This window comes from Protopterus annectens, chromosome 12.part0, assembly GCF_019279795.1.
Source record: "Protopterus annectens isolate FY-2018-M chromosome 12.part0, PAN1.0, whole genome shotgun sequence".
Taxonomy (NCBI): Eukaryota; Metazoa; Chordata; order Ceratodontiformes; family Protopteridae; genus Protopterus; species Protopterus annectens.
This window is the reverse complement of record NC_056746.1, coordinates 217,733,162-217,757,935: the sequence shown is the minus strand read 5'-3', so window position 1 is coordinate 217,757,935 and position 24,774 is coordinate 217,733,162. Positions and strand designations below refer to the sequence as shown.

The following is a 24,774-nucleotide window of genomic DNA, read 5'->3' as shown; positions in this document are numbered from 1 at the left end:
ATTATACATCACGTATAATATGTCCAATCATTGTCCGCCAACTATTACATAGCTCATTCCGATCCGATCCTGCCTTCTTTTAAACTTTTGTTCCTCATCTGCATGTATTGATCCCACATTTCCCATTTTTTCTTATGTAATTTGCTCCTACCCTTTTCTAAAGATCCCAGTTCCACTTGTTTTATCTGTTACTACTACTTCTAGTAAAGTTAGTTTAGACTTTAATTCCCATTTTCTAGTAATTGCTTTTGTTGGCAGCCATCATAATTAGACTCAGCAAGGCCTTACTGTGTTTAGGCAATTACGATTCTGTATCATAACACACAAAAATAATTTCCCTAGTTACTTCAATTTGCTCACCCATCATCTCCGACAGAGTAGTTTGCAAGGATCTTTAAAGTCTGCCAACTCTTTTCATTCCCAGAAAATATGTTCTCAGTTGCATCTTTCTTCTCCATCACACCTCCAAAGAATTTTTCTTCAGGCAGACAGCAAATATTGAAGTCTGCTTGGGGTATAAAAATACCTATGTAAACACTTCCAGGCATTGCAATGTTTTATATGTTCTAATTATTTTTTTGTTAATGGCAACTTCTGCTCTAGATTTTATTAAAAACAGTACCAGTGCTGGTTGCTTCGTTTAGGACCCTCCTATTTTTTTCTCTTTGCCTATACTCTGATATTAATCCTTAATATGAAAGACTATCTCTAGCCTGCAGTCCAAATAAGTTCTTGGTGTCTTCTCATTTTATTACCTTTCCCTTTCTAGTTATTTGCCCCCAATACCTTGGTTCCTTTGCTAGTTTTCTTCAATATATACCTGCCTATTGTCTGTATCCCTAATTGCAGTCATCCCTATTGGCAGAATCTCCTTCCTCAATTCCTGTGTTGGCTTAGTTCTTAGAAGGCCTTCTGCTACTTTATGAATATATTCTGTATGATTATTGATCTCCTTAAAGGACTGCATCCAAAATCCCAGTCTCTCCCTGTTACTTGAGCTTCCCCCCTTTTCATCATCATCTCTTTCCACTTTGAATTATAGTTTTTTGCTTGTATTTAGGAGCCTCAACTGTTGCTCTGAAATACCCCTTCAACTAAGGTAATCCCAATCCGCCCTGTTCTGTTGGAAGAATAAGTTTATCCCACTTGACTCTTGCTGTCTTCCCCTCCCAGATAAAATCTTTCAGCTCTTTATTAATTGCTATCTACAACTTCTCCACTGGTAGATAAAAGTACACTTCACTAGTGTATAAGACTAAAGGGACTAAAAACATTTTAACTACTTGTATCTTACTATCAATATCCATATAACAGAGCTTCCATTTTCTCAGTTTATGTATTATCTTTTGTCTCTTCCCACATATCCTTAGCTGCCACACTGGTATCATTTTTAATCCATACTTCTAAATACTCCATTTTATCATGTCCCCATAAGTATGGATATTGCTGAACCAATTTGCATGTGGGTACATAATTTACCGCTATTACTTTTTGTTTTAGCTTCATTTAATTTTGTATCACAAAAAGGTTTTGAAACTGTCAGTATGTTTCACAGCAGTGTAATGTCTCTTTCTGGTTTTGTCAGGTGTAAAATAATGTTATCTGCAAATAGAGCCAGCTTTTCTTGGCTACCATACCAATTATATCCTTGAATTTCTGAGTCCCTTATTTTCTTTGCCAATGGTTCTAAATATAATGCAAGTAACAAAGGGGAGAGAGGACACCAATATAATGCAAATAACAAAGGGGAGAGAGGACACCCCTGCCTGGTTCTTTTTTTCAAGCAGCGATTATCTGAGAGGACCCCACCAACTGTAATTTTCACCTCCGATCCTTCATATTTCCTCCTAATCAACCCTACAATTTTATTGAAGAATGCAAGTGCTTCCATTGCATCCTAGCTTATTCTATCATATGCTTTCTTTGCATCAAAACCCATCAGCAACAGTGGTATTTTCTTACATTCTGCTTCCCTCTGGATCATCAATGTTCTAGTTATGCTGTTAAATGTTTCCTCCACAAAACCACACTGATCCATATCTATCAACTTTGGCATTAGCCATTTTAGACACGTACAATATTTATAGTCATGATTTAATATTGAAATGGGCCTGTATGAAGCTGGATCTGGTGTATCTTTACTCTCTTTAGGTATTACATCTACTACCAATTTCTTCCGGGATGTTGATACTTCTCCTCCTCTTAAAATACTGTCAAAACAAAATCTTCTAGATCTTTATCGGTGTTTTCCATCCTAGCTTCTAAACTCTATTCCTGGGGGCTTTCTTGTAGCTTGGTTATATATCACCATTTTTATCTCTTCTCTTCCTATCCTAACTGTTAGTAATAAGCCTCCTCTCCCTCTAGCCTTGGCATATTTTAATTCTTCCATAAACATTTTCAATTGTTCGTTTTCTTGATTTCTATATTTCTCTGCTTTATACAGACTTTCACAGAATTTCTGAAATATTTCTAATACTTCTACAGGATTCTTTGTTGTCTTTCTTGTTGTAGGCTGTCTTTCTTGTTATAGGCTGCCTAAGCTTGGTGAAAGCCCTTTCTATTTTCGGTTGCCTGAGTTGTCATGCTAAAATTTTTTTTTTTTTTGCTCTAGAGTTTATTATCAAAAACAGTTGCTTAACAGCAATCTTTCTAGGCTCATGTATATTATCGAGGCAACCCCTTATTTTCTGTTTAGCATGCTGTAGTTGCTCCTCTTCTTGTTCTCTGAGATTCCCCCTATTTTACAGTACTTCAATATTTGTCAGTCCCTCTAAATAATTCTTGTTACTTCTTAACCATATCTGCTTTTCATTTCCACTGTATTTTTAAATATCACTTCAATTTTATCCCACTCCCTAGCTATATTTTCAGAAGTTGTTTCTATCTTCTCTAATAGCTCCTAAATAATTTCCACTACCCATTCCTTGAATTCCTCTCTTTTCAACAGATAGGTGGGAATGTGCCAGTGTCTCATTTTTATTTAATTATCCTGTGTTTGTAATTTTAGTTATTGTTGGCACATGATCTGAAATTGTTATTGGTTGCGTATCAAGACTGTCAATTAAATGTACATGTTCCTGTGACAAGTAAAATCTGTCTAGCCTAGCCCAGTTTTAGTATCTTGGAGAATAATATGTAAATTCACTCAGAATTCTTAGTACTGAACTCGCATCTTCACTGCCAGATAATTTCATAAATTTATTTACAAATCAATCCTCTTTTGTTATTTGTTATATTTCCCTTTCTGGGCCCCCAGACACTGTTGCAAATCAAATTCCAGTCCTCACCTAATACTCCTTGCTGAAAGCTGATTTATTTCTCCCAGAATTTTCTTTAGTTTCATTATAGCAGTTTTTGGTGGAATATAAATACGTGCCAGTGTTTTAATCCTCCTCCTCCCTTGCCGGTAGCCCCTTAGTACTACAAATCTACCATTATTGTCTTTTTTCCCCTCTTCTGTTACTGTTGGAGCTCCTTTTGCAATTAATATAAATACTCCTCTCTTTCTTTGCCCCAGGTATTCCACTGAATATCCATCCTGAAAACATTTCTTTATCAAATTCACATGTTCACTTCTTTCCCAGTGTGTCTCTGTAGGATAGATATTCACACTCTGGTCTTTCTTTTTTGTATTTATTTGTGAGACCATTAATGTTTAAAGACATTACAGAAATAATCATATTCTTGAGTGATTGTTATTCCCACCTTTTATGTGTAACAGCTTTTTTGTTAAATGTCTAGTTCCAGCTTTTATGTTGCATGCATGCACTGTTTGGCAGGTTAATTTATACAATTGTTGCTTTTCATCTCCATCTGAGCCTGTGTCACATCTTGCAGAACTTCTTGTTTTATTAAAAAAACCCTCAAATAAAAATACACTCACGCACACCCAGTAACTCCCGAAAACCTAGTAAGTTAATAATAACACACACACAACTATGTACATTTTTTAAATATTGAAGTTTTACATCCTTAATAAGAACAAAAGTTCCAAGCAGCCATACACACAGACCCGAGCTAAATGGAAGGAAAGATTTTCCATGCTAAGATGCATTGTAAAGCCTGTGGTTTTTATCAAGTGCTGTCTGGTTTTAAATTATCTTTATAGCTCTCCCAGCTGGGAAAACACTTGAATGCTTTCAGAAAACATTTTCTACAAGCCATTTCTCTTTATCAGATTGTCTGCTAGTGACATGAGAACCAGACACAGGATCATTTACTAGAAAAAAGACCTTATAATATTCAGTATTCTTTTTCATGTACTTGCTTTTTGTTAAAACTTGTTACTGTATAAAGCTTATGGCCTTAACCCAGTCATTCCCCCTATGCAAGAATGAGAACATTTTTTTTTCTTTTGTTATGCTCTTTTAAACGGATCCCTTTTTTGCAGTGCCTACATTTCTTAAAACTGAATAAGGAGAAAGAAACAAAGAATAAACAGAAGCACCTGTTTAAATTAGTATCCCATTTCACTTAAAAATAAAAAGTTACTTTATAACATGCCGAGAAAATCATGCACCACTTAAATACTGTTAAAAAATTGTTTTACTTGGTTAACTCTCTCCCTCCCCTTCCCCTTTCCTTAGTATTTTTTTGAACGTTAATGACATAAAGTAGGGCATATGCTTTAGAGTCCCCTACACGTTGAACAAAGTTGAAACAAGTCCAGTATTTCCATATTTTCTTGTTCTTTTCCTGTTCATCTCCATCTCCCAAACCCTGTCTCTGCTTTATCTCTAGTGCACTTTCGATTCTTCTAGTCAACTCCTGTGCTTTTTTCCCTCTCTCAAGCATTTCTGTTGAAACACTGGGAAATGTTTCACTGGCACAGTATCTCTGTGGTCTGTATTACCAGAACAACACTCTTTTGGCTTTTCCCAGTTAGGGGTCACCACAGCGGAACTCCGGTCTGCTAATGATTGGCACTGGATTTTTACGGTGCCGAGTTGTCAGCCCGACGCCCAGCCTTCAAAGAAGGCATACCCATTCATGCACCAACCTACCTGCATGTCTTTAGACATCACTCCACCGTGTGGAGGACATGCAGACTCCACACAGAAGGCGCTCCAGCCGAGAATTGAACGGGAGAACCTCTTGCTGTGAGGTGACAAGAAGAAGCAAGAATCATTTCACAGCTCACTTTTTGTTGAACACATTTCCTTAACATGTACTTCATCAAAAAATGTTTTTGTTCTTCCAGGGAAAAATATTTTGAAGATAGATTGGGTACAGCACTTTGAAACTCATGCCTGGCTCTCAGCATTCCCTTTATAATGGAATAAATGTGCTCCTCTTCTGCCTGGTGTACAAATGAGCAGTCATTCTCCACAAACACTCAAACACTCTGTCTCCTACTTTTAGTACTCTTGTCCTTCTGCCACAGTTTTGTCAGAATCAACTCCTGCTGGTAAGGTTGCATTTTTTTTAACAATTCCTGTTGAGCAATACCAGTCCTGTTTCTTACTTGTGCTTTCATGAAATTAATACAATCTCTTTCTTCCAGCTTCTCAAGTACAGCTGAAAATCTCAGGTTTTCTCTGTGCTTTGTTCTCTAATTCTATTATTTTTTGAAACCTCTCCTCTTGTGCAATCTCATATTCAGCCAGCCTTTTCTTCAATTTGGCCTTGAGTTTGGCAGTTTTATCATCTCATATGAGTATCTGTTTAAAGCTTCTTCCATTTTTTCCAGGCTTTTATTGTTTGAGTTGATCATCTGTGTTTCATTTATTTTAGTCAGGTTTGTATGCAGTTGCTTTATACTTTTCCTCGAGGCTACTTGAAGTCATGTCTGGAGGTTGCACTTCTTTTTGCTGAACAGCTACAGTACTTTTCCCAGTCGGTGTTTTTTTTATTACCTTTTGTAGCTGATTTTTCTTCAGGTCCTCTTTTTCTATTTTTCCTGGCATCCAGGCAGTGAACTTACTAGTTAGTTACTGAAATTTACTTAGAAATCCAGGTCCACTGGCTTTCTCTGCTAAGTTTCTGTTTTCACACTGGGAGAGCCAGAATTAAGCTGTTATTCAATGTGTAGCCATCTTAGAAGTCGACTTTGATCATTTTTCTAATCCTGTACTCTATGTTCATATTCAGCCCTAAACAGTTTTTCTTGAAACGTAGCATTTTGTATTTCTTGGTATTAAAATATTTATCCATTTTACAGTCTCGCTCTTTCTCTTGTCTTCCGGCTTTTCCCGGTTAGGGGTCGCCACAGCGGAACTCTGGTCCGCTAATGATTGGCAGTTGATTTTTACGTGCAGAGTTGCCAGCCCTGATGCACAACCTTCAACAAATGTATGCCCATTCACACATGTCTCAACGCAGAAGACGCTGTAGCTGAGAATCGAACCGGACCGGACGGCATCTTACTGTGAGGCGACAACGCTACCGCAGCACCACCACCACGGTATTTTACAGTCTAATCTGTAAATTTCTGAGGTGCTTTCTAAAGCTAGCCTCAGCAGTACTTACCTTTTCTAATTTTTTTTGCATCACACAAAATGTTTTATTAATTTTGTGAAATATAAAAGAGATAATACTTAAAGCTTGCTGCTTCAGCAATGCATTCCAAAGTAAGAAGGCAGTATCCACAATAACTACTTTAATGAAGCGGACGTTTTCCTTGAGGGTGGAGCTTTCTTGAGAAGGAAGTGCATTCTTGAATGCTAGTTCCTGCTGTACACTGATTTTCATTTTTCTAGTAAATGCATTTGCAGTTTTCAGAGACTAAAACATTCCTTTTAGAACTAACAAGTGTCTACAAGACCATAATGGATGCCATACAAAAAAATTCATAATCAATAGTTAAAGAATTTGGGAAATCTAAAATAAAAAGGAATATGTATTATCTTAAGAAGTAAAATGACTAGCAAGTAGCAAATTACAGAAAAACAAATTGCAATATAGAAATTCTTTGGGTCACAGAAATGTAAGAACTGTTTCATTATCCTGTTTGTACAAAAGCTTTGAGAGTCCATTTTAATAATGAGAGGCGCCTGTTTGAAAAAAAAATAAATAAAAACATAATTGAGCCTCATTTATCTTGGGCTGCAGTTAGTTCACACTGACAAAACTTTTTCTATACATCAGTGCATTTATAAAATTCCCCCTCCTTATCTGGGAAGCTTGTACTAACCATGCTATGTCATGTAGATATGTAGTCCTACGTTTTTTTTTTCTTACTCTGGTCCATCACACCTCCCTTTGTCTCATTCATTCCATTTCACTCTCTGCTGTATACCCCCATATATCTGATTTCCGTATTATAGTTGTCATAGGCTGTACATAAAAAGCAAAAATAAAATAAAAAGGGCATCCCTATCTTCCCACTTAATTATGTTAACTCTGAGCCCACACAGCCTTTTGAGAAAGTAGAAACACTTGTAGCCAAACATTTCATTTTCCTCTAAGGTTGTCTGACCCCTGAATTAGAATGTGTGTGAAGAATATCTGTGTGCACATCCATGAGCAATGGAACTTTTTGGAACTTTTGTAAAAAAAAAAAATATATATATATATGTATATATATGTATGTATATATATATATATATATATATATATATATATAATGTATGTATATATATGTATGTATATGTGTATGTGTATATATATATATATATATATATATATATATATATATATATATTTTTTTTTTTATAGTTTTGTGAGTCTTGTTTGGTATATGCTGCAGCGGTGATTTTTATCAAAATGTAAAACAAAAAAAAAGGAAATGTTAATAGAAAATGTAAGTTGTCATTGCCTGTAGTCTTAAATATTCCTCTTTGCAATATTTGGTTATGCTGTTTTCTGTTATACTAATAAGAGAAGACCCCCTCCGTTTTCAGCAGGATAAGACTGCCCGGAGTGTAGTATATGTTCATAATTTGTGTAGTGAAAAAATGTATTGCAGTGGCTGCAGCAGTGAGCATGAACATCACAATCTTTGTTAAAGTGGAATACAGTGATGCTCTGAACAGAATTCAATAGTTAATGCAAAAACTGATGCTGAATGTGTCAGAGCTGATTACGTGTTAAATATCTGTTTAATATTAATTTTTTCCATTCCAGTTGGTGTTTTCCTCTTCTCCTTTCTAACTGTTCTGGGATCATCTGTTTTTGCACTTGGATCTCACTTCAAAGGTACACAGTACTTGTTGCCACTGATGCTAACAGGACGACTGCTGTTCGGATCTGGAAATGGATCACTTACTAGTAAGGAAATCTGAAAAGCTTTTTGCTTGTCTTAGAAATGAAGTGTTGTGCTGGTTTGGTCTTTTGACTTGCTTTAGTCAGTATGTTGTATTGGGGAGCATTTGTCACAGGAAGGTTCTTAGGCTTTCCAGCTTTTCTGGTTGTTGAGTCTTGTAGAAATAAATGAAGTGGTAAGATACCATAGATGTTTGCTTGTATACAAATGTATCTCTCTCTGGGTAATTGTATCCTTTAAAAAGTATGAAAATGACTGCCTGTCCTGCAGTGCATGGTGTAAGATGTCTGACCTTGATACAAGTGACCTATGTTCAGGAGTTGGCATTAGGGAGTTAGGACTATTGGCAGCGGAAAGACAAAGTCCCCCCTCCCAAGTACTAATAGCAATGGGCGGCACATTGGTGAAGTAGTTAGCATTTTCGCCTCACAGCAAGAGGTTCTCCAGTCTGATTCTCTGCTGGGATGCCTTCTGTGCAGAGTCTGCATGTCCTCCCTGTGTTCGCATGGGTTTCCTACGAGTGCTCCGGTTTCCTCCCACATTCCAAATACATGCATAGTTCGAATGGACACTCTAAATTGGCCCTAGGTGTGTGTGTGTGTGTGTGTGTGTGTGTGTGTGTGTGTGTGTGTGTGTGTGTGTGTGTGTGTGTGCGCGCAAGTGTGTGGTCCCCCGCCCTGGCGGGTTGTGTGCCGGGCTAACAACCAGACCCTGTAAAACTGTAACTTCTACAGAAACGAGTGCTGGAGAGCACTCATTGCTCAATTTGCTGCACGGCATGGATGGAACTGAGAGACAGATTGAGAGAGAGAGACTAATAGCAGCACATCTGCAGAAATGAGTAATTGCTGTGGCATGTGACTTGAAGGTGGTGGCATAGTATGCACAGTACTTTGCTCATCATTGTATGCTGTCATTTGATGAAAAGGTTGTCCATTTCCCTGTTGTATGCTGTCTGGATTTACAAACACAGTTCCCCAACCCCCAGTTTGAAAAAAAAATGCACAAACACAGGTGACTGCAAAAAGAAGAGAAGCTGTGGACATCTTAGAGTGCAGAAGTGAAAGGGATTGTGGTATGCCAGAAATTCAGGAGGCCTAGGCTGTGGCCTATAGTGTGTCACAGAAATAAAAAAGTCTAAAAATGATAGAAAGTTAGTATTTAGAGCCTGTGAAGGGAGTGTGCTGCAAGTGTTCCTATGGTATTAAAGTTTAGTTTCAAACCCCACAGAATCTTTCAGAAGAAACCTGAGAACACCTGCAACTGGATAAAGTCTAATACAAGTAGTCATGGCAGAAACATTGTTTATTTAATTTTAAAATTGTATCCAGTGTTTTTTTCCATCTGGTTCAGTGTGGATTATCAGATCCAAGACTGGCCATATCCAAAACACTTCAGCCCCCTCGAGCTTCCATGTCTGTACCCACAAATATCTTTGCCTAACTAGGATTACCCCCAATCTCATCTGCAACCTTCCTGGACAGCAGCTTGGTCGGGTGTATCCTTTTCTAGTGCTTGTTAGATAAATCTTTTTTCCCTTTTCTCTTCCCTTGTTTTTCTTAGCAGTTGGTATTTTTGGTCTGCTTTATTGTTAGTACAGTTAGGTCGTGCAGATTTTGTTGGTTAGGTATAGATTTAGTTCATAGGCTTTTTCCACCTTATTTGCTATAAGTTTTGTAGATACTCTGTGGGTTTTTTTATAAGTCAGTGCTTGTTGGTTTGTAGTTTTTTTTTTATAGTTGTATATTTAGGTTCATAGGAAATTACTAGGCTAATGGCCCTAGGGCCCTTACAAGCCTAGCCAAGTTCAACCCTTGTTCCCTTAAGGGTCTAGAGATATGGTCTATGTTATAAGCGGATCTACATCAGCACTGACTGCCCCTATCCAAGAGGGACACAGGTAAAACCCCTGGGGTGAATTTGCAGTTTCCCATGCATTTGTCCAAGTTACAGTTAAAAGGGGTTAATGAGGGGCTCTGTTTAACCTGTATTAGAAGTTTATTCCAGAGGAGAGGCAACCTCTGGGAGACATTTCTGTCTCTCCAGCAAGTCCTGTTGATGTCACATGCTAGGTTACGGTCCCTAGAGCAAATGAATCATGAACCATTTGACTTACGAATGTGCAGCATTTCCATTAAGGCAGGATCAGTGGTTGCTCTGTATGCAAGGCAGAGGTCACCTCTGAGTGGTCTATACAATACAGAGTATAGTGACAGTGATTTCAGTCTATCCATAGGATCAGAGGAGGTTACTAGGCTAATGGCCCTGGGGCCTTTACAAGCCTAGCCAAGAGTTTATCCCCAAAAAGAAACCCCAGTCAGCACCTGTCACCCCTGTCAGTGAGGGACACAGGTGGAACCCTAGGACAAATTTGTGGTTTCACATCCACTCATCAGGGTTGCTCTTGGAGAGGGTCAGTGAGGTGCTCTGTTTGACGTGTATGGGAAGTCTGTTCCAGAGACTGGGAAGCCTCTGGGAGACAAACATGTCTCTCCAGCAGGTTTTGTTGATGTCGCATATTAAATTCAGGCCTTTTGAGCAGGTAGTGCATGAGGAATTAGACTTCTGGATATGAAGTATCTCTAGTAGGGCATGGTCGAGATTGCCTTGTAGGTGAGACACCGATCACCCCTGAGCAATCTGTACGATACCGAATAGAGCGATAGTGATTTTGAGTCTGTCTGCATAGGACAAGTGTTGGAGGCCATGGAGTCTCTTTGTGAGGTATTTCAGTGGTCTTTCCAGTTGGTGCAGATGTTTGGAGAGGTATATACCAAACTGGGTGTGTTTGTACTCAATTATTGGTCTAAGGAGAGAGGAGTATGGAGAGGTAATAACCTCCTTTTTTCTGGATGCAATCCCTTTATTTATGAGATGAACTAAGTAAAAGGCTTTTCTGACCACTGCCGCTACATGATGGTTTAATGTGAGGTTATTATCAACCTGAGTGCCCAGGTCTCTCACCACAGGTTGTGTGCTTAGGGGGCTGCCGTTGATGTGGTAATCAATAGGGGTCATATTTTTGCTGAATGGTATAGTGATACTTTTTTTTGCATTTAGCTTGAGGCCATGACACCAGTCATTAGTTGCAGTGAGACCCTCTTGCAGTATGTTAACATAATTTGGGGAGTCAGTGACAGCACCCAACTTACAGTGGTCTTTTGTCTTTGCCTGGACCTCTGAGAAGTAGATGCCAGACAGTAGGGGTTCCAGGACAGATCCCTGGGGAACTCCACTAGTGACAGATCTGCTAGCAGAGGTGGAGGTGCCTATTATGACTTTGAGGGTCCTGTCTGTAAGCTATTTGGCCACCCACCTGATGAGATGTGGATTTACGCCAAGTTGTGTTAGCTTTTCTGTGATGACCGAGTGGGTGATTGTGTCAAAGGCATTGGCCAAGTCAAGGTAAGCTGTATGCATGGACTTTCCCTCGTCCAGGCCCTTGGTCACCATCTTAAAGAAGTCATCCAGGCAACAAGCAAGATCTGCCCTTGACGAAACAGAAGTTTGTGGGGTCAAGTGCTTGGAGATTGTCCATGTAAGACGTGCTGAAGACATTGAATTTTCTTTGTGAGGAACTCTCCAGTTGATGCAAGTGCCTGTTTAGGTACATACCAAAGGGAACATTGTACTCTCTTATTGGCCTGATGAGGGAAGAGTACAGGAGGGTTATAACCTCTTTTTTTGTTCTGGAAGCTATGCCCTTGCTTATGAGGTGAGCAATGTAGAAGTCCTTCCTTATCACCATGGGAGACATGGTGATCAAAAGTAAGAGTGCTGTCAACCTGTTTGCACAAATGTCTCGCCACTGATTTAGAGCTGAGAGTGTTGTTATTAATATGGTAGTCTGCAGGGACATCAACGTTGCTGAAGGGGACGTTAACGCATTTTTTTTCATTTAGTTTAAGACCATGACTTTGACACTGATCATTGGTTTGTGCAAGTCCTTGTAGAATGTTGACATCATTTGGGAACTCGGTGACTGTTCCCACTTTGCAGTCATCAGCAAACTTTGTCAGCCACAGACCTTTTGTTTTTGCCTGTACTTCTGAGAAGTAGATTCCAAACAATAGTGGCCCAGCACTGATCCCTGTCGAACACCACTGATAACCTGTTGGCTGGTGGAGGTGGAGTCCCCTGTTTTGACTGGATTTGTCCTGTTGGTGAGCCAGTTTGCAACCCACCTGATAGTAAATGGGTTGAACCCCAAATGGGTGAGTTTTTTATTTTCCAATGATGCCTGAGTGGGGGATTATTCCAAAGGCCTTAACCAAGTCTTGGTAGGCTGCATGCATAGATTTGCCTTCATCCGGGGTTTTGGTGACGGTCTGAAAGAAGTCTACCTAGTTCAACAGGCACGATCTCCCTTTAACAAAACCAGACTGGGTCGTGTCAAGTGTTTGACGGTTAAGACCTGCTCTTTAGAGATGCTAGGTGGAGAATAGGTGATGGGAATGTTTTGGGGTGTATGTGGCAGGGACAAGGGAGAAGTTTTCACTGAACCTGTCCACTAGCAGGTTGGCTATTTACTCTGGTTCAGTATATATGGTACCATTCACTACCAGTTCATCGCAAATCTGGGTTTTTCCTTTAAAGTTTCAGATATAGCTAAAGAACGGCTTATGGTTATCCTTAGCTAGGGATGCTAATCTAGATTCGTAGTTAGCTTTAGAGGACTTTACAAGATGTCTTATTTGCTTGTTCAGTCTGAGAAGGGTGTGCTTCCAATTCTGAGATTATTTCTTGCTCTTGGATAGCAATTTCTTCCTCTTATTGTATAACCTGCTTGTTTGATATTTACCAGGCACTGTTTTTTTTCTTGAAGATCTTGCTTTGGTCCTGTTAGGAATGGCTGAGTCAGTACAATTGTATAGATGTTTATACAATGCATTGGTGTATATCTCAGTATAGGTGTCCTTGCTGTCAGTGGGACAGGAGCTTTGAAGATATTAATGCCTTCTTATAAGAGGCTATAGTTGGCTTTTGAAAAGTTTTTAGTCTAATTTTTCCTGGGGGGTGGGGGGTGAGGGTGGTATCGTTTCTTTGAAAGAGACTGATTTCTGATCAGACTTTACTAGGGAATGCCACACACTTGTGGTGGTGCATCGTTCTGCCATGTTGGTGAGTACCAAGTCTGGACTGTTTGGGACCCTTTTGGGGGTGCCATCTATCTACTCCAAGGCATTTGAGTTAATGATATCCAAGAACCTTTGGGCAAGTGTGTCTATGGATGGGTAGTTAGTCACCCATAGCCAGGGCATTTGGTTTTATTTTGAGTGACTCATGTAGATCCAAGTAGGTTGTGTGGATGTCACATTTCATGGAGGTTGGATCTGTAGCTGGTGATAACTTGGAGAGGGGTCTTTGTACATGGAGTAACTCTAGGGAATCATTCTGGTTAACCAACTTGGAGGTGTATTTATCTGAATGTGTGAAACTGAATGGTGTTCGGCCACAAGCTCCCTTCCCAAGAAATGCATGACAGGTGCATTTATTGTCTTTGGTCCACTCACCTCAACACAATGTACTATTTGTGATAGTTTTGGCACCTGAACCATTAATGAGAAAAGGGCCAAGAGGCCAGTGATTCTTCTTCCTCCTCTTTCTCTCTTACTGGTAAGGTTGATAAAGTAGCTCGAGGTCAGAAGAAAGGATCTAAGGACCCTAAACTTTCAAAAGGAGACCAACAGCGATTGGCTCGCTGTTTGTCCTGTCTGCCAGATCTGAAAGTCCCAAGATCTTCAGCTGATCTGGCAGCCTCAGAATCATCATTGGATATGACAAATTGGACCCGTCTCCCACAGCACCAACCATGGGAGAGGGATCTTATCCCAATGCTCAGTATCCCAAGTTATTTCCTGTCAAAAGGAGCTACCTTGGGTAGGACCTTTTCAACCTTCTCCCTCTGTACTCTTTGAGAGTCTTCTCCAGAGTCTCCTTCTCCTCCCTGGATGTGATCCTCTTTAGTTCGGGTATGGTCCTTGGAGTCATCAGGAAAGCCTCCAGCTTCCATCAGTGGCTTCGTCCAATTTGGTCAGGAGTTTAAGACCCACTGACGTGGCTAATGTTGTCCTTCCTACAAGCCTAGATGCAGTTGGAACTGGTCTGTTTGGCTTTGGGTCCTTGACCCAAGGCTTCAGCTCCAACAAGCTTGTTTTCTCCCTCAGACCCTATGACTGCAAGGTTATCTGAGGTGGTAGCCTTACCACCCCTATGACTGGATCCAGCGGCTTGGATTATATCGGCTTCTACCCCTGCCTTGGTTTTCTCAACTCGGTGTCTAAACCAAGCAAATCTTGGGGCTGACACTTCACTTCAGGATGGGATTTCAAGGTTGGAGTCGAAGCTTCAGGTTTTGGAGTCATCCTTCCTACTTGGTGCCTCAGCTCTCAATAGTTCCACTGTGATCTCAGCATTGGGGCAGGTAGAAGTGGCTACAGAGTCTGGCATATCTTTAGGATCTTCAGATCTTAGACATGCATTCTCCGGGATGCCAGCTTCAGCATCTGCCTTTGATGTCATAGAGGGGATGTTCTCCCATTAGGGAATAGAGTGCTGAGCCCCAGCTGGTATCCCTCCCTCATCAATGCTTGTGCTTGTGGACATGCATCAGTCTGCACCAGGAAAGTCCATTCCTGGTGGTCTCCAAAGTACTCTGCACTTGGGGCCCCCTGCCTTTTCTGCCCCCTCCCTTCCAGATGGGAAATTTCTGGCAAGAGGTAGTGGAAGAGAGAGCATCTGTATTCTCTAGAGGACTCTCTCACTGAAGATACTGGCCTTGATGAAGGAGAGGGTCCTTCAAATCTCCCTGTGATGACACCTGTTTTGGTGATCTTTTGGAGCTGCTGATCCAATGTGGGGGTTGGATTGCCGAAGCCTCTTTTCTGGAGGAGTCTGTAATATTGGAGGCCTTCAGGGTGGGGCCTTCCACGTTCATGGTGGTTCCCCCACCACATGGGCTTTATTGACTTGGTGTCTCGGAGGACATGGAAGGATCCCGATATGGTGGAACCAATTAAAAAGAAACTAAATAAGATCCTGGCCCCTCCCAAGGACCAGCAACACTGGAGTAAGGTCCTGCCATTGATGCTGTTGTGGTGGTGACCACTGAGAAGGATATTTCCGAACAGAGTTAATCAGTTCATACCCTAACTAGGAAGTTTCTGGCACTGGACCAACTAGAGAAGCACTCCTGTACCTCAGTCATGTTTGCACTGAGAGAGTAAAATTACTGAATTCACTTGACAGGACTTAAATGGGATATCATGTTGGAAGTGTTAAGAGGTTAAGACACAAGAGACTCTGGTGACTCAGTTGTTCATCTTGCAGTCTATTGCTAATGTGTCCATGCATCTGCTTTCTAATGTAGCAATGATGGAATCAGCGGCTCAGGATGTGCCATGTGTCTCCATGTTTGGATGAGATTGTGTAATTTTGCAGACTGTTTCAGGGCATCCTTTATCAATGCCCCCTATGATGACTCTTCACTTTTAGAGGCCTAAGATTTAGAACACTTTAACCAGGAGCAAGCAGAACATGGTGTTTCCCATTGGAATGCATTTTTCTACCCCTCGGTAGACCTTCTCTTCGAACCAGGAGGAGAGAAACATCTCTTCTGTAGATAAGTGCAGCAGCCTTTTCAGGAATCTCCTATGGCATGGGCATAATGGGTACGGACAACATGGCAGGGGTGGTCCACAGAACCAGGGCTTCCATAGAGCTTTCTCCAGGGGACACTTTCAGTGATGCTGATAGGTTACCCCACTGCCTCCAGAGTCAGACAGTTGGGAAACCTATCATTTGGCTCTGCACCCAGAAGCTTGGGAGGCCATCTCCTTGGATGCATGGATGTTACAGTCCTATCCAGAGGTTACACAATTACATTTTTAGGTACACAGAAGGTAAATCCCTAACATCTTACAATATGCCACCCCATCATATAATGGGATGCATCCACTGAAATTCAGAAGCTGTTAGTAAATAGTGATCCAGGAGGCCCCACCAGACCAATGCGGATCTGAAGCTTATTCAAAGTTGTTCTTGGTGCCAGAGAAGAAGGACCTCAGGCCAATTTTAGATTGGAGCAAGTTGAATCCCTTTGTAAAACGGACCAAGTTTCAGATGGTCACATGTCCATTCGGACTCTTTTGAGGAAGGATGACTGTATGTCCCTCAATCGACCTCAAGGAGAACCTACCATCATATAAAGATAGCAAGGAATTCCAGGAGGCTTCTGCACTTCCAGCTGCATGGAGGAAATTTGGCCAGCTGGGATCAGCATTTCCCTTACCTCAGGATGGATGGTCCAGCGTGAGACACTAACTCTCACCCTTCCCTGCCTGGCTGTTCAGCACCTCGCCCACTTGTTGAACTCCAGTTGTGTGGATCACTATCAGAACTTCAGCTGTATATGCTACAGAGTGGGCCTTTGTCCATATTGAACAGATGTAATCCATGAGCATCCAAGTAGAGCCATTGAGCTCCTGCCTGGCCAGAATCCATACTGGCACCTGTTAGCTATGCCATATTTATGGATTCTGGATAAACTATGTAGGTAAGTTACCTTTTCTAACAGTTTACGAAGTTTTGGCAGTATTGGTATTGGACTAAATTGTGGATGTAGGCTTAAGGATGTTAGGGAGGGGTGTGCCCGTTTCCAGATTGAAGGCATACTAACTAACTATATTCTCTTTGAAGACACCTAATATTTACATAAAAAGGGAGTTGCCATGGGTCTCAATGTGGTGTAGTATTTCCCAACATGTCATCACTTTTTGAGAACACCGGTTCTTATTTAATAGTGAATTGAAGAACAAGTTTTGATTTTGTTAGCTTTCTGGATGACGTATATATTATTTGGAAAGGGAGTAAAGATTAACTAGAAGAGTTTATTCATTATGTTTATAATGCTATGAACTTCCTAAAATTTATGCATGAAATGGACACAAAAAAATATCCTATTTGGATATTTTACTCAGTAAGAATAGAGCGACTGGTAGGTTTATCTCTAGAATTTATTGGAAGTGTAACAATTCTAATAGTTTTCTTCATTACAAGAGTTCTCACCCAGTGCACCAGAAATGTTCTGTAGTTAAGGGGCAATTAGAGCCTCTAGAATGGTCTCCATGGAAGATCATTTTAATAAAGAATGTCTAAAGTAGTGGAAATGTGCATAAAGAGAGGGTACTCCCCTGAACGTTTGGAAGAGCTAGTACAGGAGGCTACACTGAAGAGAGAGAGGGGTTATTTTAAACCAGTTTTATATAAAGAATTGGGGGGGACCACTGCTGAGATGGGGGGGATTTCCATGTTCTAATTTCACGGAAGGTAGCTTCTTTTATGAATCCAGAATAAAGTTTGATAACAAGGCAACATTTATTACTACCTTTAGTAATAATATTCTATCAATAAAATGGATTTTAAATAAAAATTGGCCTTTGATATGGTCGATAAGGAATAAGGTAGGAGAAAGACCTATTTTAGTCTATCGTAGGGGACCTAATCTGAAGAATATTTTAGAAAGGAGTAACGTCTGTAATAAGAATAAAAATGGCGAAATGAGGAAATGTGGTGTTTTGTCATCATTGTAAATGTATTAGTGAGGGTAAAAGTTTTGGAATAAAAGGATTAAACTGTCAAGTTAGAGGTAGGTTTATTTGCAAATCTAGGGGAGAGATTTATATCACCAAGAGTATGAAATGTGCGTGTTTTATGTCTGTAAAACCGACTGTAAATTGAAAGTGAGAATATATGAACATGGATATAATATTAAGAAAAGTAATTCAAATAGTGCACTCGCGAATCATATAAACTTATACTTGGGACATGATTTTTCTTATATGGCAATTCATGGTGTATATCCGAATATAAGGGTGGGCCTTAAACATTGCAATTGGAAAGGAAGGAACTGATCTGGCAAATCCGGTTAAATGCAGGGGCGTAGCCAGATATTAATTAACACACTTCCATCTCTTGTTTGTTTGAAGCTCAAAGCTCTTGAACAGCGAATTAATGTGTGTATTTTGGAAAGCGTTTTCGTAAATGTTTTTGTAAACATGATTGTAAATGTAGTTTATTTATTCTTTAGATTTTGGCTGAGTAGAGGTGGTAGTTTGGAATTGCACCAAAGGGTTGTAAAAAATATTTATTGTCTGTTAAGGGTTAAATGGTGGTTTTAATAGATGTAGTAAAAAAGGGAACAAATCAAGAAAAGGCGAGTATTTATTATCCACCAATGAAATTTTAAAGTATGCAATATGCAGATTAGATGGGTATGTGGATTGTTGGTGAGGAGCTTCTGATTAAGCCAGTCGGTGACTTATTGGGTCGTCTTCAATGACTAATTAATTGTTTTTGGTGTGTATTTAAATGTGTAATATCCGAAGAAGTTAATTATTTAATGGATGAAAGCGCTTATGTCATGGTTTTATGTTTTTCGTAAGATTTTATTGGTTTGTTATTTTTCTGGTTGGTAGTATTTGTGGTATCTTTAATAGTTTGATACGGCAAAGGGACAGGCTGAAAATATGGTAGAGAGTTTTGAAGACGATATTAGCTACAAATTTATTATAACCCAGGGTCTGGAGAAAGTCTGTACTTGCTGGCCCACATTGGAGAATTTCTATCTAGAGCAGTTTGTCTCCTTTCTCAATATTGTTCTGAAGTGAAAGGGTTGAATGGAGTTATGGTGATCAGAAATATATTTGGAATGGTTATAGTTGGAATTGGAAATAGTCAAAACTTTTGCAAATAGTGGGAGGTGTCAGAGAACCATGAATACAGTTATTGGAATTGTTGGCTATAGGTTGTTTCTTTGAGGTTCAGCTATTAATAAGGCATACTTTTTCTTAAATATTTTACATTGGTTTAGAAAGATGGATTGTTGAGCTTGAAGTGTGGCTTTGTCTGTGGATTACTTTTTTTTAGGTTCATAGGCGTTTACTAGGCTAATGACCACAAGGGGCTTTTTCAGCCTAGCCATGCATCTCCAATCTCTGGCAAGTTCTGGTACCCTTAATAAGTGTAAACAGGAGCTTGGGAGATGAACATTTACAAGCAGGGGCCTGAGAAATGAATCATTTGAAGACTGCTTGTGTCCATTAGAGACGTAGATGCCAAACCAGGGATGAATTTTCTGTTCCCCATCCAATTGTCCAAGTTACACTTGAACTGGGTTAGGAAGACCTCTGCTTCACATGGATGGGGAGTCTGTTTCAGAGAAGTGGTAGTCTTTGGGATACATATCTGTCTCTCCAACAGGTCCTGTTTAAATCACAGGCAAGTTTCAAGTATTTAGATCGGATAATTCTGGTGCTGTTTGTTTTGCAGTTATGCAGGAGGTCCTTAAGGGGTGGGGTCTGACAATGCCTTGTATGCCAGGTATAGATCTCCCCTCAACAGCCTGTAAGAGACAGAATACAGGGACAGGGCCTTGAGGCAGTCTGCACTGGACATGCTACTTATGCCCTGTATTCTTTTAGTGAGCAACCTCTGTGGACATTCCAATTTTGCATATGCCTGGTTAGGTACACACCAATGGGGGCATTGTACTCAATGATAGGTTTGACAAATGTCAAATACAGTGGAACAATGACTTCTTTGGACCTAGATGTCATACCTTTGTTTATAAGTTGCACAACATAAAATGATTTCCTCACTACTGTAGACTTGTGATGGTCAAAGGCTCAATTACTGTTTTGTGTCCCCAAGTCCCCGAATACTGGGTCATTTCTTAGCAGTGTGACAAAAATGTGTTCAACTTCAGACAATTAATAACCACACCTACTAAAATCAATAAAACTTCAGGGAGACGCGCAATATTAGACTGGATTCTTACAAACAAACCAGGCAAACAAAGTAGGTTGCCTGTCAGCATAATTGACCACATACCAACATATATGCTATTAGAACTCACCATAACCTAGATAAACATATTATCTATAGCCAGATACGAAATACAACCAATTTCAGCAAAGATATTTTCAGTGAAACACTGAAACAATATAACTGGAAGGTACTTTGAACACTGCAGCTAGATGCTGCTGTAGAACACTTTAGTAACGTAGTCTTACAGACCTTAAATAATGTAGCACCAGTACGTAATAAGAGTAGAGTCCAACCCTGCCCCATTGCTGACAAAAGAAACAAAATCATGACAAAAAGAGATAAAACCTGGAAAAAGTGGTATAAAGTATAACTCAAAATGCCTTGCAGCAATGTAGACATCTCCCTTGCAAAACTCCCATGTCAAACAGGATAAGCAAAGATACTATACTAGCCTACAAGACAAACATAAAAACAACACAAACATTTTTGGTCATCACTAAGTAAACCACTCTACCCTGGCAAGACCACTATTCCCTCTCCAAAAACAGACAGTAATACACTATCCACACAGTTTAATTCCTTCTTTATACAATCAGTAGTATCTCTCTTGGACACTAATACAGCCGCCCCCTTTCTCTACTGCTGTGCTCTCAAAACTACCCACAGTTCTTCACTTTAATGTAATACTACCTCGCTTATAAGAATGTTGATCCTTAAACTAAAACCTACTTCTGCAACTGTAGACCAGCCACCATCAGACTACCTAAAAATGGCTGCAGAAGTCATAACCTTCCATGTGTCCATACTAGTTAATAAGCCCATTGCAGAAAACGACGTCCCATCACTGTGGAAAAAATCCTACATCATACCACTGCACAAAGATGGCATATCTGCAGAGTTTAATAACTACAGACCAATAGCAATTCACTCCCCATCTCCAAAGATATTAGAGAAAATCATCCATATGCAGCAGATGGAGTACTTAACAGAAATAACCTGCTCTCAGAAACACAATACGAGACCCCAGTACAGCACCACTACTGCTCTACCACATTTTACAAATATAATAAACCGACATAGAAACAATGGTTCGATTGTGTCTAGCATGTTCTTAGACTTGTCAAAGGCATTTAATACTGTTTTGCACCAGTAACTGCTCGTTCGACACTCCTCAGTGGGAATTTCGCAATACTCCTTGTTGGGGTTTCTTAGTTACTTAACTGGAAGGCAATAAGCCGTTAAATGGCAACAAACCTACTCATCCTTTCAACTAGTTACTACAGGTGTCCCTCGGGGCTCTATCCTTTTTCCTCTCCTATTTAATATATTTATTAATGACCTCCACGCCTCCACTCACCATGCTAGTTAGTTCAGTATGCAGACGACTCAACATTAATATTTGTGCCTCAACAATAAATAAGCTCCAACACATTACCCAAACATCTTTCTCTTCTGTAGAACCTGGCTCAAAGAAGCAAACCACCTACTCGGCCCCAAGAAAACTAAGTTAATGCTTTTTACCTCAAAACATTGCCAAAATCGAAAGCAATCTTTTACCATAAAGTCATCAAATACTGTCATTGAAACTGTAACTCACAGTAAACTTCTAAGTGTTATAATAGATGACTATCTAAAATTTGACCAGCATGTACTGCACACCATTAAATCTACTCACCAGAAACTAGGCTCCCTTTATAGGATCAATGGATTCTGTACAGATACTGCAAGAAAAACTCTAGCTACCACCTTCTGATTGCCAACTCTGTTGTACTCTGCTCCTAACTTAACAAACTTAAACAATACTCAAAGAAATAAACTTGCCACCTGCTACAATAAAATAACTAAATTTGCCACCAGTCTCCCTCATAGGACCCACCATTGTCATAGCTTAAAGCAATTAAACTGATTTGAAGTACACAACTACCTAACATATTCACAACTAAATACAGCATGCAAACGCATTCATCATCCAGAAAAATGCCCTGTACTACATAATTTATTACTGATTATTACTGACCTACTGTCCAGTAAGGGACCTCTGCTCTAGTAACAAATTCTTATTACTTGCAAATAAGTCAAACAATGTTGCAGGAGACTCGCTGTACTCTAAATATGTTGCTAAACTCTGGAGTAGTATCCCCACACAAATAAAACTGTCTGACAAACTCAGTAGTTTTAAACCACTGCTTAAACAACATCTTAGTTGTGGTCCTGCACATGCTCATCTCAAGGCTGAGACTTTGTGTTCATCGTATGATAGTCTCCAAATACTCTCCTTAAACAGAATACACTGAAGTGACAAAACAATCTTATCTGCTGCCTGTACAATCCACTAAGTTGCATGTGGGCTTTCTCTTTGCAGAGGTGAAAGTTACTAAAATCTTAGAATGCATAAATGTAACTACTGTTTATGTATAAATGTAAATATAAATGTAACTAATCAGTGTTTAACTGGAATTCGTGTAGTGTAATGTAATGTTAACAAACAGAGCTTTTCTGCCTGGGCCTCCACTGAAAATGGGTATTACCCAGTCGGACTATAACTGAACTATACCGATACTTATGGTCCAGTGGCCTGAGTTGAGTGCTTAATGTGGTAGATCCTGGCACCTAACAAGCAACTGACTGACTTTTTCTTTACTCAGACTGGTGAGAGGGACATGTGTGGTGGCTTGCCTTGGTTTAGAAGTACAGGCTCCATGAGATGTGGGTGTATGTGTTGATGTGGCTGTTTTGAAAGAGTGCCTCTGTGGGTGCTGAGGGTATTTGTTATGTGGACTTCATCTAGGAGGTGTTTGGGGTTTGGGAAGATCGCATTTAAGCACCTTGGCATATTTGGGTCTATATGTCTGTTTTGAATTGAGTGTGATGGGTGCAGTGTGTGTACTACTGACAACCTGATTTGACATTAGGCATGCTTTTATAGGAGAGCTTTGCCTCCACTGACATTGTGTGAATACATCTCTCATATGCCATATCAGTTTGTTTGGGAATTAACTGGTTGTCAGTTGTCAGTAAATGTGAGGCAATTTCTACATTGCCTTAGGATGCCTATGTCCACCAGTCTGGTAACAGAGGTAGTGGGAAAGCTTGTGTCCATGGCAACAGACCCTTTTTATTGATTAGACTGTTGGAGTGAGCATATAAAGTAATGTCAGGTGTGTCTGATTTGCAATTCTGGGGCAGTGCTTGTGACTACACACTAGTTGTCCTGTGTGCAATTAGGTATTGATTTTTTTTGCTGTATTTCAGAATGAAGTAAATCTGTTTCTGTTCTTGAGACTGGGAGAGTGTGTTTCCATGTTTTGCAAGTAGTGTCTCAATATAGTTTGAAGAGTGATTTTAGTTCCATGGTTATCCATTTGTTGGGGTTTTATTAACAGTTTGTTGATTTATACAGAAGTACTTGTAATGAGGGGTTACCAGCATGTTGTAAAGAGTTTGTTCTACTTTTCATGGTCAGTATTGGTGGACCAGTCAGTTTTGAGTAGTTCTGTTTTTACGGCAGCAATTCTGTCATCTGAATTTGCTCTAAATCAGATTTGTTTTGGAAGTGGACTTTTGAATGGGTATATTAACATGAAAGATTCTTGGGAATGGTAGCATAGCGTGGGATGGAGAATGAAGTGTGATTAAATGAAATTGGAAATATCTATAAAGAGGCAAGTGTTGCTTCCTGTTTTGAAGTTAGACCTGTTTTATTAATGAACTGAATTTGGTCAAGATGTACAAGGAATGTGCTGAGTCATTTAGCTGGATATGACATATACTGATATAGAAGTCCTTTCACTATGATAACTTATTTGAAGGGACACGCAACTTATAATTTTTTTGTTTATTAGAATTTTTTTAATGTTTGTATGGATACTGGGTATGGGAGGTAAGCTAATACAAGGTGTAGAATGAAGGAGTTTTGCAGACGTATATCAATTATCAGCCATTTGAGAGTTCTTATTCTGCTTGTGCTTTTATTTGTATATGTAATTTTTTTTTTTAAGTAAGAAGTGTTCCTCATCTATTCTTTTACCTGGGTGAACACTAAAATTTTGAAATGTATTTACAATTAGGGAAATGATAGTGTAGATTGGATGTATCTTGTCTTATCCAAGGTTCAGTTATGTCTGTGTTGTTAAGGGGTTGTAGGTCTATGCTCTGTTTAATTTTGTATGTATTTGATTAGTGGAAGGGCACTTAGTGCAAGCTTGAACTGTTTTGATTGTTTAGGTTTCTGCTGAGCTGTTTGTTGGTGGTGGAATGAGTTGTAATCAGTTGAAGTTCTGTTGTCTGGTATAATTTTTCTTGGATTTCAGAGACTTGCAGATAAGTAGATTATATAATGGGGATTGGTAACAGTTTCTATTCTTCTGGTTTGACGGAGAGAGAGACTGCCAGGCTTGGAAATTACTCAGTGGGATGCACTTATTCTCATCTGATTTGTTTAACTGTCCAGAAACCGTTATTTGTGCACTTCGCTGTTCACGTGACCTTCTCTAAGGGGGTTTAAGAGTATTATGGGTTTTGCAGATAACCCAGATATACAAGCTTTCAGGCTTAATTACTGCATATGCTGGAGATGTTGCTTTGGGAACCATTCTCATTGGGTCTGAGATTGGTTGTCTGTCTTCTCTTGCATTTCAGCTTTTTTTCTCTCTCCATTGCTGTAGTACTGGTTGAAGGGAGGGGAATGCACCCTTGTCGGTTCATACTTTGACATAATGTGTCACACTAGAAGAAAATATCCA

The 24,774-nt window shown here is 39.7% G+C and overlaps 1 protein-coding gene across 4 annotated transcripts in view; it reads left to right on the top strand.

Annotated features, from left to right (window-relative positions):
* MFSD1 (major facilitator superfamily domain containing 1) overlaps nt 1-24,774 on the top strand; it is a 336,629-nt gene that overhangs the window by 59,163 nt on the left and 252,692 nt on the right. For all 4 annotated transcript variants that reach the window (XM_044089276.1, XM_044089274.1, XM_044089273.1 and 1 more), the window contains one exon: nt 8,068-8,211. In XM_044089276.1, coding sequence (XP_043945211.1) covers nt 8,068-8,211 — 144 coding nt within the window. The remainder of the gene's footprint in view (nt 1-8,067; nt 8,212-24,774) is intronic.